General features: G+C 34.2%; 1 protein-coding gene and 2 pseudogenes across 1 annotated transcript; 1 reads left to right on the top strand and 2 right to left on the bottom strand.

Annotated features, from left to right (window-relative positions):
- Positions 1 to 619: 619 nt before the first annotated feature.
- LOC113327022 lies at positions 620 to 2,613 on the bottom strand (annotated as a pseudogene).
- An 815-nt stretch (positions 2,614 to 3,428) lies between these two features.
- On the bottom strand, positions 3,429 to 4,276 carry LOC113327013 (uncharacterized membrane protein DDB_G0293934-like). The gene has a single exon (XM_026574656.1). The coding sequence runs from the start codon at positions 4,203 to 4,205 to the stop codon at positions 3,639 to 3,641; it is 567 nt and encodes a 188-aa protein (XP_026430441.1). The 5' UTR covers positions 4,206 to 4,276; the 3' UTR covers positions 3,429 to 3,638.
- Positions 4,277 to 7,238: 2,962 nt separating this feature from the next.
- LOC113276784 lies at positions 7,239 to 8,840 on the top strand (annotated as a pseudogene).
- Positions 8,841 to 13,992: the final 5,152 nt, after the last annotated feature.

Genomic DNA, 13,992 nt, shown 5'->3' with positions numbered 1-13,992 from the left:
CAATAGATTTCTTTCATTTCTGTAACTATTTCAAATTTAGTTTTTAAATTAAATTTTTCTTTGACAGCATCCTCAGAAAGAGTATTATCTTCTGCAAATTCATCAATGTCTTGAATCTCCCAAAGAATCGAATTCAGCTTAGTATTGGTTAGACCAAAAACTTCCTTGTTCCAAGTCTTCAGCTTTTCTTTAAGTGCCTTCATATTCAGCCATAAAATTGTGCTAGCTGTATTTGCAAAATAGAAAAAAAGCCACCACTCCTTTAATAATTAAAGAAAACCATTCTCGAAGAACCATTCTCAGCCCTCATTAGTGCTTTAAAAATTAAATTAGAGGATGAGATTGAATTGCTTCATGCATATTCGTTGGAGAGTGTGCACATAATTGGACTCGATTGTGAGCTCAAATTAATTAAAAGTAACATAAAACAAAGATCACAAAGAAATTCATCGAAACCATCCATAATGTAGCAATTTAGTGCCATAATTAATGTACAAGAACATATATCATAATGGGAATATGATGTAGGTATATCATTCTTTCATCGTTATCATTGATGCTTGCTTCATCATTAGAAGTTGAGTTCTTTTTGGATGAAGAAGTTCCATTGTTTTCCAAGTATAAATGCTTTTTTATTATTGTATAGACCTTCATCCAGAACATAAGTCTAGGAAGCTATAATCAAACTAACAGTTACAGTAAAATCAAAATCATCCAATTCCCGGGTAGCAATTAGAAATCTTGCACCAAATAATTTTACAATACCAATATAGATTCATACAGTTTATGGTTCTTCATGATCATCCAATCTCTTAAGCTCATTTTCGACTTTCTCGATTGTTTTTGGGGTTTCATTATTGGTCACCTTATGTAACATTTTGTATTCTCCATAGAAGTAAGAACAAAAACCCCAAAGACATAATGCCAATGCCATTCCTTTTAATCCTGTGAAATTCTCATGGTAACATATTACGGCTGCTACTCCTGTAAATGGGACTAGGACAGCTGCAAATATACCGTTGAAAAGAGCGCTTGTGTAGAAGATTATGCCCACAAGTCCAACAGTTGTGAGTTGCCATACTATTGCGGTCACAACCATTATGATGTAATACTTGGCTTTGCCAAGGTCAAACTCATTTGCCTCTCTTGGTATAGCCTGGTATACCCATCAAACATCCAAATGCATTAATTAGTATGGTTCAGGATAATAGCTAAAATGCAGCAATTGTGAAAGAGAGGAAACCATGTCCATGTCCGTCAGTCTTTATGTGCCAATTCATGAATCATAACGTGAGTTTGTGGCTAGCATCTTATTACGTGCTTCTATTCTCCTAGTTTTCATAAATATGACATAATTCAAACTACTTGGATTAAAGTCGTAACTGTATAATATAATACCATTTGGTCCCATTTCCATATTTTGTTTGTTACTATTTTTTTCTCACCCGTTAGACAACCTATATGAACGACGGTTAAGCTAGGAGTCAAGCTTGACTGAATATATCGAGCTGAAGCATGCTTGACATCATGTGTATCATGTTATGCATGGGCAATCTTACACCAAAGCTTTACGTGCCTGGTGTTTTTTTTTTTTTTTTGCGTGAGCTCAGCTCTTATAGGTCAATAGACATGCCAAACTAGGAGTGAAGTCGGTGAGTAAAATGAGAATAGCATGTTCATTTAGGTGTATGGTTATGTACCTGAAAATCCTTGTTTACTAGCATACCAATGACGCAAACGATGGTTGCAAATAGGGAAAGAATGAACTGGAACTGCATCAAACTTGAATAGGTAATTTTCCTAGTTGCTTTAAGCAAAGCAAGTTCAATGAAAGGAAGCGTTAACCCAGCTAAAGCAGCAGCCACCAACGTCAAAAGAAACCCCAATAAATAGTGAGACTTTGATACTCCAGTTGGTCTATCGCCATCGATATTAATACCCAGCAAGACTGATCCAAGTGTCATCACAACCACTGCATTTATAATAAATGCTGTAAATTTTTGCTTCACAATCAACCATGAAAAAAATGCAACAAAGCATAGGTTAGTTGCAAAGAGAATTGTTGCAGTTGACACTGGAAGATAAGATAAACCCAACGAGTACATGAAATTATCAACACCAAACAGAACTCCAATTGCAGCACTTGAAAGAAACAACTTCGGCTCAATACAAAAAAAAGACGAAATTTGAACATCTTTTCGGGTCGATAATTTCGATTGAATAAAGAGAAACATGAGAGGAAATATGAGAATTGGAAAACCAGCAGATTGCAAAAAACTAGTAAGCCATTTACGAGTACCACCATGAAGAATATAGTCTCACTAAGAGAGGACCTCCTACTACGCCAATAGTAGCGAAGGCACAATTTATAATGATCATTAGCCGGTTTTTGGTTTTGTTTGGCTTTTCTATTTGGGTTTCTGAATTGCCATCTTGTGCTGTTCCTAAACTCTCTAGTGTTTCAGTATTCAATGTGGAAGTCGCCATTGAAATAATGAAACTATAGAGACAGAGAGAAAGAGAGAGTTGGAAAGAAATATGTGCTGAAAATGTGCATTTTATAATATTTTCATGAGATGATTTGTGTCATGGCCGACTTCAACCCTAGCTTCACATCATGTGTACTGTCAATGTTGAGGAGAATCTTAATAGTAGCATAAGTCTTGATAGAGAGAGTTATCCATTTTGACAGAGAAGGATATGCAGACATGAAATTCTGCTATCTAATGGTCATATATATCTTGTGCATATGGTGACTGTTAGTTAGTTAGCGATCATTAGATTGGAGTGAGTGACCAATTTGTAAACACATATCAAGGAAAAGAAAGACTCTTCAACTTTCAATATGGAAGTACGTAGCCACCATTATCAACTAGAGGGATGGAGAAAAAGAGAGTTGCAAAGAAATATGTGCTACAGCTGTGCACTATATACTGTAATATTGCATGAGATGAATTATGTCATGCATGGTCAACCCTAGCCTCACATCACATGTACCGTCAATTTTGAGGAGAATCTAAGAGTAGGTAAGTCTTGATAGAAAGAGACAAAGTTATTCTGCCATCTAATGGTCTTGTCTCTGTAGGTTAAAGTTATAGTGACTGTTAGTTATCGATCATCAGAATCATTGGAGTGACCAATTTGAAAATATCTATTTTTCAGCTTTTGTTTTCCTTACATATCATAGTAGCTGTACATTCTTCGCCACTTGTGACGAGTGAATGACCACGTTGTCCTCAATCTTGAAAAACCACAAAGTGTTTTCACCGCGTGGAGTGGGATCTAATTGTGGTTAAGTCTGGTCACATTTATGACTTTAGTAACTTTTGTTTTGTGAAACCGAAGACTATGAAACTACGCACGCTAAAAATTTCGTTCCTTGTTACATGACTCCCAAAATTAAATTAGAAGATGAGAAACACGCTTCTGCACAAAATTGGAGTTGGCTATGAACTCGAATTAAAACATGGATCAAAAGGAAATTCACTGACACCACGTACATCCATAATAATGAGTTACAGTATAACGTAGTACCATATATTGAACGTATATCTTGATTATTTTCTTTTATTCATATAAAAGAAGAAACTATAGAAATGAAGTACTTATTCAAATAAGGGGAATATGATATAGATATATCAATTATCATCACTATCACTGCTGCTTGATTCATCACTAGAAGTTGAGTTCTTTTTGGACGAAGAAGTTCCTCCAATGTCATCCTTTGATTTTCCTTTGTTGTTTCGATGCTTATGATTACGATGATGACGATGAGTTTCTTCAAGATAATCAGATGTTTCCATATGAACCCCAGGATCTTTACACTTATAACTTCCACCAAGCATTATCGAGTTATTAATAGCTTGGAAATTACTGTTCGCGTATGCAGTCATTGCTTCATTATCAAATGTCGCTGGTGAAATCCCATAAGATGACTTCTGATCATCCGACGACTCTGCTTTCATAGTCGCGCCCATATTGGTACCGGCAAGTGTTATGATTCTTACACCATGTTCTTCTTCATCTTCACCACCAGCACCACCTACATGAATCGACTGATGATCAGATGACTTATTGTTCGAGTGAAGATCGGTTAGACGATTAGTCAAAGTTGATAACATATCACGAACTTCATGATCTAGTTGTCGTTGATCCGATGAATGGTTGTTATTTTTCTTGTGATTATTTGTTGGCTCAGGACCCATGACTTAAAGAGTAGGATGTATAAAGAAAAGTATATATGACTAATATAATTGGATTTGTTTTATGTTATAAGGGACTGCCCATATATGGATATATATGAAGAGGATAGTGCAAGTTCTTTTAAAGGTAGGATGGCTTGCGTGCAAAACAAAGGAATTAGATCCTTAAAGAGTTGCTTGATTGGTTGGTTCAAGCAAGGTATAAAAATATGCCATAACTGACATTTCGATATCAATTTTTACTGACACTCCAACTGGAAACTATTACTTCAGTGAAAAGTAGAAAAATCCTAGGACTAAAATAGGAATCACGAACTGTGCCAAGATTGAGAGAGTTCACATTGTATTATTTGTAATCTTCCGTAAACACATGCTAATTGCTAAAAATAAATCACTTTGTGGAAGAAGGGGTTGGTCAACAGATTCAACACTAAACAGCTCGTTTTAGACGTACTGAATCATGTTTATTTTTTATAGAACGTACTAGAATCCTTATGCGCTAGATTATGTTAAACAATAGCTGGCCAAAAATGGAGTTGTACGTGTATCAGTGTACCTACATTCATGTTCATTAATTGCGCTTCACCTGGAGTTGATCACATTATTTGTATTTTTCGGATCACATATCAGATCTTGATTCTTAATAACTAACTGGTTCAGGATCTAAATAAGAAAGATTTGCTAGTTTTTAAAATTCAATGAGAGTTTTTCCAGTTAGGTACTTCCACAGAAACACGTCAACATTACTTGTTTATTAATTACAAAGTCAATGTCTTGGAAACAAAATTAAGGTTCTACCTTATATTAATAATCTTAGACGAAGTGAATTAGAGGGCTTTTACATTGTTGTCGTACAGTTGATCAATGGAGAATGGTTCACATCTTCAGTTTCTGCTTGACTTGGTGCTTTGGAAATAACAAAAAAAAATGGAAACCTATTTTGACGCATACCCATTTGTTTCGAGGCATACAAAATACTTACCCTAACTAGCGTAGGTTGATAAGGATATCCAAAACTAGTTAAATAACTTATATAATCTTGATTAATTTATATATTTACTTATTTATTTATTCTTTATTAAATTTATTATTTTTTTTATATAACTAGATTTGTGCCGGTGCTACTCACCAGGTATTTTATTTCTTTTAATTTGGTGTGTGTGGGGCTCCGCCCGGTCCCGTGGAGATGCATTTTTTATTTGGTGTGTGCGGGGCTTCGCCCTGCCCCGTGGGGATGCATTTTTTATTTGGTGTGCACGGGGTTTCTCCCCGCCCGGTGGAGATGCATTTTTCATTTGGTGTGAGCGGGGCTTCACCCCGTCCGGTGGAGATGCATTTTTTATTTGGTGTGTGGCGGGGCTTCCCCCTGCCCCATGGAGATTTATTTTTGATTTGGTGTGGCGGTCAAACACATTAAATAAGTGGAGAATATGTGTATATTTTATTTATCTTTTCATTTTATTTTCGCAGAAAACATGTGGATTTTTTCCCCCTTTATATATTAATTTGGAAAAAGAGTCCTTATAGTGAAAAATACTAGAACCCCCCTACTATATGGGTTCAATATATAGAAGCCCCACTAAATGGATCCTACCCTGTCAACTCCATACTTTCACTTTTTAATATTTCTAGGCCCAGAACTTTAGATTTCAGGGCTTGGTAATAAAGCTTAGGGTTTGGGAGAAATTCGTAATACCAGAAATGCCCTTTAGTATATATACCTAATGAAATAGGCTATAGGTTTCATTTCTTGATTCATTTTCATTTTCACTTTCTCTCACTTCTCTCTCGTCTCTGCTCTGAAAAATTAGGGTTCCTTCATCAAACCGAAGAAAACAACGAACCTAAATCTGAGAAGAATCATATCAGTGTTGAGCAGATCTAGAGCAGAATCATATCAGTGTAGAATCAATCAGCGAACCTAAATCTATAGATCTAACAACTTATCATCAATTACTTCACAAATCAGGCTCAGTCGATTTGATTGATTCTTCGCTTGAATCTAGGTTTTAGCAAAATTCATTGGCGAACTTCAAATCTCTGCAACCTCAACACGGATAATCAGCAAATGAAGTATAAGGTAAGTTAATTTCATTTTCTCTTGTCAAAGTACTTCGATTAAGTGATTTTAGTTGATTGATTTAGAAAAGCAATTTAGGATTTCCAAAATCTAAATCTTCAAATTCGTTTCAATTGACTTATCTGAGTCAAAACCAGATCTTAGATTTACAATCATCTACTCGCTTAGATCATTTTCATTTATATATTTTAAAGAATCTTGAACAAAATTTTCAGATATGTTCTTCGTCGAAATCGTGGTATCTCTCAATTTCTAGCTACAATCTAATAACAGATTTGAGATTCGATATCAATGAATCATCGCCTTTATTACCCTTCGATTTGATTTGAGTTTCATCTAATCTTAATTTTCAATTTCATAGGAATTGATGTCAACTTGTTCTGTTCTTGATAAATTTCATAAAGTTTAATGTTTATTTTTTAAATTTGTCCAAATTATAACAACAAATGAATTTAGTATCACGGCTGGAACTATGTATCTAATAAGAGAAAAATCTTCTTTGAGTTTCATTGTCAATTCAATCTTTTACCGAGTATCTAGTAATGACGAAGATGTTTTCGATTCACAACAAGTACGAGCTGAGATCTCTGCAACCTGAACTCGCTCATAGTAATAGAAGCTCCCGTAATACATCTGTGAATTGATATTGAAGTGTAATGAACTCGTATAATTCATTATTTTCTTAAATTTTTTTGACTGATATATCTCTTTAGTCTTGTTGGTTTCTTATGTTTTCTGAATTTTTTAGCCTACTGCGTGGTCGCAGCGAAGCTGCCAGAAGACAAGTTCCAGTTGCATTTCTAGAACGTGTCAAGGATTGACTTCATCAAGAGATATAGAGGAGGAAAAGCTGCAATTGTTGTTGCACACAACCTTAACAAGTAGTTTGGGTAATTCTTTCAAAATTTACCTTCCAATAGGAAAAAATAATGTTAATAATATGTATCTTTAAAGTCATGAATTTGAGTACTGCTAAGCATATGGATGTGTAACTGCAGATTACACTAGCCATGTGGATATGTAACTTCTTATTACATAAGCCATATGGATGTATAACTACAGTTTACACAAGCCATATGGATGTGTAACTATCGTTTACACAAGGCATTGCATGTGTACCTGCTAAGTATATTTTTGTTTTACGTTTCAAGTGTGTAGTATTCGTAAAAATTGTTTTTATCTGTTCATTTAACCTATTTAAATTTTGGCTTCGGGTAGGTGTGGGCACTGTAAGAAGCTTGCACCAGAGTATGAGAAGCTTGGTGGAAACTTTAAGAAGGCTAAGTCTTTTCTTATTGGAAAGGTTAAATGATTCTAACTTATTTACTTTTGATCTATATTGGGTTTTCGCAAGGAGCTGGTTTGTTTGGAATTCTCATTATTTGTAGTGTGTTTGTTAAGATTTGGATGGTGTAATATATGATACAGGTCGACTGTGACGAGCATAAAAGTGTCTGAGGTAAATATGGCGTTTCTGGTTACCCAACACTTCAGTGGTTCCCCAAAGGTTCTTTGGAGCCAAAGAAGTAAGTGTTAAGAGTTAAAAGGACAGTGCTCATCTTTTACTTTGTGTAGTTAGTATTGTATTTCATATCGAATGCATTTGTCTTAGCTATATATATATATATACATATATATAAACTGAATCGCTTAAACCTTGTAGATATGAAGGCCCATGTACAGCAGAAGCCCTTACTAAGTTTGTGAATACTGAAGCATGTAAGCATTCAACAATTTCCCATATGATGTCGTTTCACTGCTTTATTCTGGTTAATATCTCTTCAGTTGTTTAAGTACACTGCTAAATGGTGCTCAATGGGTTACACTCTTGTTTCTGGATTGGATAATGTAGCAGCTCTCAGTTGTGCCGTAAGGAGAAAACATATGTTCCAATTTATTGAATCTCGTATTTAATTTGGAAGATTTCTTTTCCCCTTTCCTCTCTTTATCTCCCCAAAAGTTATTAGACCTAAAACGACTGCAAGAACCTAATCTATGCATATCATCTTTTATTGGATGGAGAATTGTCTTTCTAAACATCTCTGATATGCAGGAACTAATGTGAAGCTCGCAACAATTCCTTCCAGTGTAGTGGTTTTAACAGGAGAAAACTTCAATGGGATTGTCTTGGATGAAACCAATGACGTTTTTGTTGAGTTTTATGCACCTTGGTGAGTGTTCTTCAAAACTGACCGTCTTTAAATCATGATGATGACAATAAAAGAGTTACCTTGTTGCTTCCCTCTCATTGAGAATTAACCTGCTGTCAGACTATTCCGTGTAACCTTATCATGTTTCTTTTCCTTTGCAGGTGTGGTCACTGCAAAATCCTTGCTCCCGTAAGTAAAAATATAGACATTTCATTGTCGCTGACCCTTACTTCTAGGCAACATCTAAGCTGTCACGTATGAGTTATGCCTTTTATTCTAAGCTCTCATTTTCTTTATTTTCAGATCTATGAAAAGGTTGTGTCGGCCTATAAATTGGAAGGAGATATTGTCATTGCTAATCTGGATGCTGACAAACACAAGGATCTAGCTGAAAGGTGGGTTAGATAAGGAAATTAGTGAATTTGCATTCTACTAAATTTGCAACTTGTATTAAGTGGTGCATGATATTTCATATGCTTATCAGATGCATGTGTGAATCCTACTTACACTGCTCGGATACATGTGTAACTAAAAATTACACATGTCATATGCATGTGTAACTTCCAATTACACATCCCTATGACATATGTAACTACGACTTACACATGATATATGCATGTGTAACTGCGGATTACACGTAGTACAGTTTGCTTGTGTATGAACTTTTTCCATGTTTTTTTAGTTGTTTTACTTCTTTTAACTGCCTTAGTATTCAAAATGTTCTTTAACACATTGTTATTGTCTACACAAACCAGATATTTTTACTAGCTTAGTCTAACACAGTGCACTATGACATTATTTGTTGTTGATATGTTATTTTCATTGTTGATATCCGCGCCGACAAGAAGAAAATCAAGGATGTTGTCAAGAATATGTACAACATTCAGACAGAGAAAGTGAACACCTTTATCAGGTAAGCCTTCTTGATTACTTACGACTAGCTACTTATTTCCTTGAAAGTTAGTATATGGATATATATAGGTGAGCATATAGGTATAGAATGGTTTCACTTAACTCATTTTCCCTTTTACATCTATTTAACTGCACATTACACAAGCCATATGCATGACAGTTTGCACATTTAACTAGCATTGGCAGACTATGGATGTGTAACTAGTAGTTCCACATGCTAATTAAATGTGTAACTTCTAGTTACACAAGCTAAATGGATGTGTATCTACTAGTTACACATGCAAATTAGATGTGTAACTTATAGTTACACATGTTATATGTAACCTAATATGAAACTTTTATATGTTATTAGTTGATTGAAATAGCTTCAATCGACATATTACTTTAACTTTAACATTGCTGCTATAATTTTAACAAAACAATAAGGTTTTAAACCTGGAATTTGATATATAATTGAGAAAACACTAATGTATATTTCAGCTTTTCCACATGTATAACTGCTAGTTACACTAGCCATATGCATCTTCAATTTTTCTTCTCTTTTATTTTTGTTGTTCTCTTAAATACTAAATAATATTTGTTTGCATTTTTGTTTTGGCGTTGGTTCATATGTCTGTTCAGTGTAACTTTTATCAACATTAATCACTTTTATGGACTATTTTTTGTTGTTCTCCTAAATATTGAACAATATTCTTTTGCGTTTTTCTTTTGACACTGGTTCGTGTTTGTTTGTTGTTATATTTAAGGTTTCCGATAAATTCATAAAAGCTAATTGCTTATTTGTGGTATTGGTCTCGCTAGAATTGGAGTTGACGCTGAATACACAAGTCAAATGCATGTATAACTCTCAATTATACTAGATAGATGCATATGTAACTCTCAATTACACTGCACAGATGCGTGTGTAACTTCTAGTTACACATGCTAAGAAATTATTATAAATGAATATTAAAGTAATACATGTATTTTTTGTATGCGTTCTTTTTGATGTCTATTTTTTCGATATGTAACTTCTGGATACACATGTGATATGCATGTGTATCTTCTGTTTACACATTCACACTATACATTAATAATTTTGGGCCTAGATTTAATTATTTTGGGCTTAAATTTAAATTTTATTTAATTCGGGGCTTGACAATATATAAAAGGGTATGGACGTCTTTTAATAACTCGGGGCCTAGATTTAAACTTCTTTTAACTAGGGGCCTCATATTATGAGTTATCAATGGGTCGGGCCTTAGCCTAATTTTCCCGTCCTTATATGGTAGATACTTGATTTCCAAGTTGAATTTGGACTTCCATAAAATTCCAAATACGGTAGGTTAGGTTTTCCTTTTGGTTTGTAATTTTTAAACCAATCATATGTTGCCAAGTATTATCGCGAATTTCAAATTTAATTTGGTTTCATTTTTTTGTTTTTTCCTATTCTTTTTAAATCAATCGTATGTTGCCAAGTGTCCTCGCGAATTCAAAATTGAATTTGGTTCTTCAACATTACTCGAAATCTTCGTCACTTCCAAGTACTCCAGTGATTCTGAACGTGTTCAACTCATCATCATAGTTGTTGAAGATTCGTAGATATAAAAATATATAAAAACAAGATGTTTTCGTATTGTTATATAGTGTCATAGTATTACACAGCATCAAAGTCCAATTGTATCAAAACTTTGACAACAATACTATGGTGATATGTATCACACTATCACTCCCCCTTAGTCAATACTTCACATGAAAACTACTCCCCCTTACATAATGATCCGTAAACCATATGTATTTGTAGTATGTGCTACACATTAATTCTCCCCCTTTTTGTCAATATAAATTGGCAAAGGTACGAAAACTAGTGGGATCATAATGAAATTCTCATAGAGATACTTCATGACTAAAAGAGAACATATCAACTTTGTTTAGATGCAATCATATAGTCGAAACTAAATGTATTCATCAAGGAGTTAATAAACATACAAGAAAACTCCTACAATATTCCACAGCCGCACTCCCCACAAAGATTTGGAAATTAAGCACAAGTTCAATTAAGAATTCTCCCCCATAAAATGTCATTCCTGAAAGAACAACAAGAGCAACCTTACTTTTACAAGAAAATAAGGATTTTTTGGACATTAACAAATTACATGAAACATGAATTTGTATCCAGAAAACTCAATTAAATTAACCACAAGAGAACCTATGATTAATTTAATTGGAAATGCTCAACATAAGAGTATTTATGGAGCCACACAGTACTTTCACATAGAAGTGGATCAGGGAAAGACCAATACTGCGGAATATACAAATATTCATTCTATTTTTCATCAATATTTGCATAAAGACATATAATAGACTTAATCTTTGCGATCAAAAGTTCATCCTATCTTCCATCAATATTTTCATAATGACATAATAGGCTTAACTTTTGACATATATGGGACAATCATAGTTCACGGACGTAAACAAACATATCCCATAACAAATTTTTGCAATATATAAAACCAATAAAGATTAATACTGCAAAATCATCTTCCAAATAAACTTTTAGAATTTAAATAAATAAATCTAAAAACATTGTAAGATGAAAAACGTTGGCAATAGCTATGTCTACTCACAATAATTGCTATTTCAAACCCTAGTTATCCTTCTTAAACACAAGAATAAATTCTCATAAGAAGTTTCCTAGACATAATAACAAGAGAGAAAGATTTTAATCATCATCTTCATCATTGGAAACCATCCAAGAGGATTGAATCCTATCCATATCTTCTTTGATCTCGGGAAACTTAGTGGCAATTACACATAATTGTTCTTGCACGCATTTTACCTTGGAATTGATCTTACACACACCCTTGTGAATTTGATGAAGAAGACTCAAGGTGGTAGGATCACAAGAACCGTAAAGGGAAACACATCTTTGCCTTTTACAAGCATTCTCCTTCATACGTTTGAAAGCACAAGGACGAACAAGTTTGGGAGTTCCAATGGAGTTTCCAATAGGAGCAATAGAATATGCTCGACAAATTTTCTCAGTTAAGCAAAGAATTCTTAAACTCTTGTTGGATGATGTCATTGAAAGCATTTGGATTGCGATGAATCAACAAATATCAAGACTTTGAGAACCCAATTCAAGAAAATAGACTAACTCCGCAAACTCACGACTCCACCTAGAATTCTCAATTGTGGAGGGACAAAGATTATATATACCAAGTTTTCCGAAAGTCATCAAAGCAAGACTAAGATAATTAGTAGGAAATTTCCCTTCAATCCAATCAACACTCTTACCACAAAGACCATTAGAAATGGTTTCACAAGATGGTCTTTCTTCTCTTGGTCTAGGAAGACAAAAAATTCCCAAAGGAATTTTGGTAATCCTTGAAATCAACTCTCTATTAACAAGAATTCTTTCTCTATTTATCATGGTCTTGGATTCCATGTCATCAAGATAAACACTATGTTAGCACAAAAGAATCTTATGAAAGTGTCAAAACCTTCACCAAGACCGTTAAAGATGTTCCAAGATTAATTTTTTTCAAAACACACCAAATATACTTTATGACCACTATCCATATCCAATTTCTTTTCTAGAATGAAACCACTAGAAGAAATCCTTTCAAAGATCTTACCACTAGAATCATTGACAAATCTAATTCTAATACAGTCTTGATTTTGAGGTATAGTCATGCTAGCTAGATGATGATGAATCCAAGTTTTTTGAAACTTTCTTTGAAACCTTGAAATTTCCCATGAGACCTAGAAATTGAGAGTACAAGAAGAAGGAAGAACTTACTTGATTTTCTCCTTGATGATGAAGTAAAACTCTTAGCCTCTTTTGAATCTCCAAAGATGAATTTTGATGGAGACGATACATGAACCCTAGAAAAGTTCGCGTACACGGACAAGAGAAGGAAGAAGAAGGGTACGCGTACCATACTTCTTATATACCCAATAATTGGCTTGGACCCGTTCACGAACCGCGACCCGCAAAAGGAAAGAAGGATTTCTTTAAAGCGTTCAACGGCCAAGGTTCTCACACTGAAAGGATTGGTACAATACAGTAAAAGGATAGTAGAAAGAACTATAGCACTTTAATTATCCTTGGGTAGAGAAAAAACTTGTCAAGGAATTTTTCACAGAAAAAAAATAAATTAACCCACACACAAATAATAATCAAACCGTTACTTGCCCCATCTCAAGTTATATACAAATGGGGTAGAGCCAAGCTTGTTACCAAGAGGATAGATGTGCAGAGACGTCCTCATGCAACTTTTCCGGTTGATATCTGTGAAATGTACCGGAAGTATAATCATAGTAATGATTATACTCAAGGTTAATAGAACTTTTTAAATCCTTTTTTGTATGACCAAGGAATGACGTTTTCTGACAATTAGAACCTACACCGAACTCACTAGAAATCTTTATATCAATTTCACATGAGTTGGTAGTAAGCATAGTTCTGATATCATAAATACATGATTTGACAGGTACAGTTTTTTTATCAGAAAGATTCTTTTCCTCCATCGAATTAAGTTTTTCTAAGAATTTAAAAACGCTTTCAAAAGCTCTAAATAGATCTTTGTCAATTGATCCATCGCGATAGTATTCATCAAAAAGGTTAAGAGTTATGTAGTGAGATTCCATATCATTGAGCGTTGAC

This window comes from Papaver somniferum, chromosome 1, assembly GCF_003573695.1.
Source record: "Papaver somniferum cultivar HN1 chromosome 1, ASM357369v1, whole genome shotgun sequence".
Taxonomy (NCBI): Eukaryota; Viridiplantae; Streptophyta; class Magnoliopsida; order Ranunculales; family Papaveraceae; genus Papaver; species Papaver somniferum.
Note: the sequence above shows the minus strand (reverse complement) of the source record. Positions and strands in the feature narration are given on the sequence as shown.

What these genes read in the sequence shown, in the direction of transcription:
- LOC113327013 (XM_026574656.1), bottom strand. Translation starts at nt 4,205, where the DNA reads ATGGGTCCTGAGCCAACAAATAATCACAAGAAAAATAACAACCATTCA.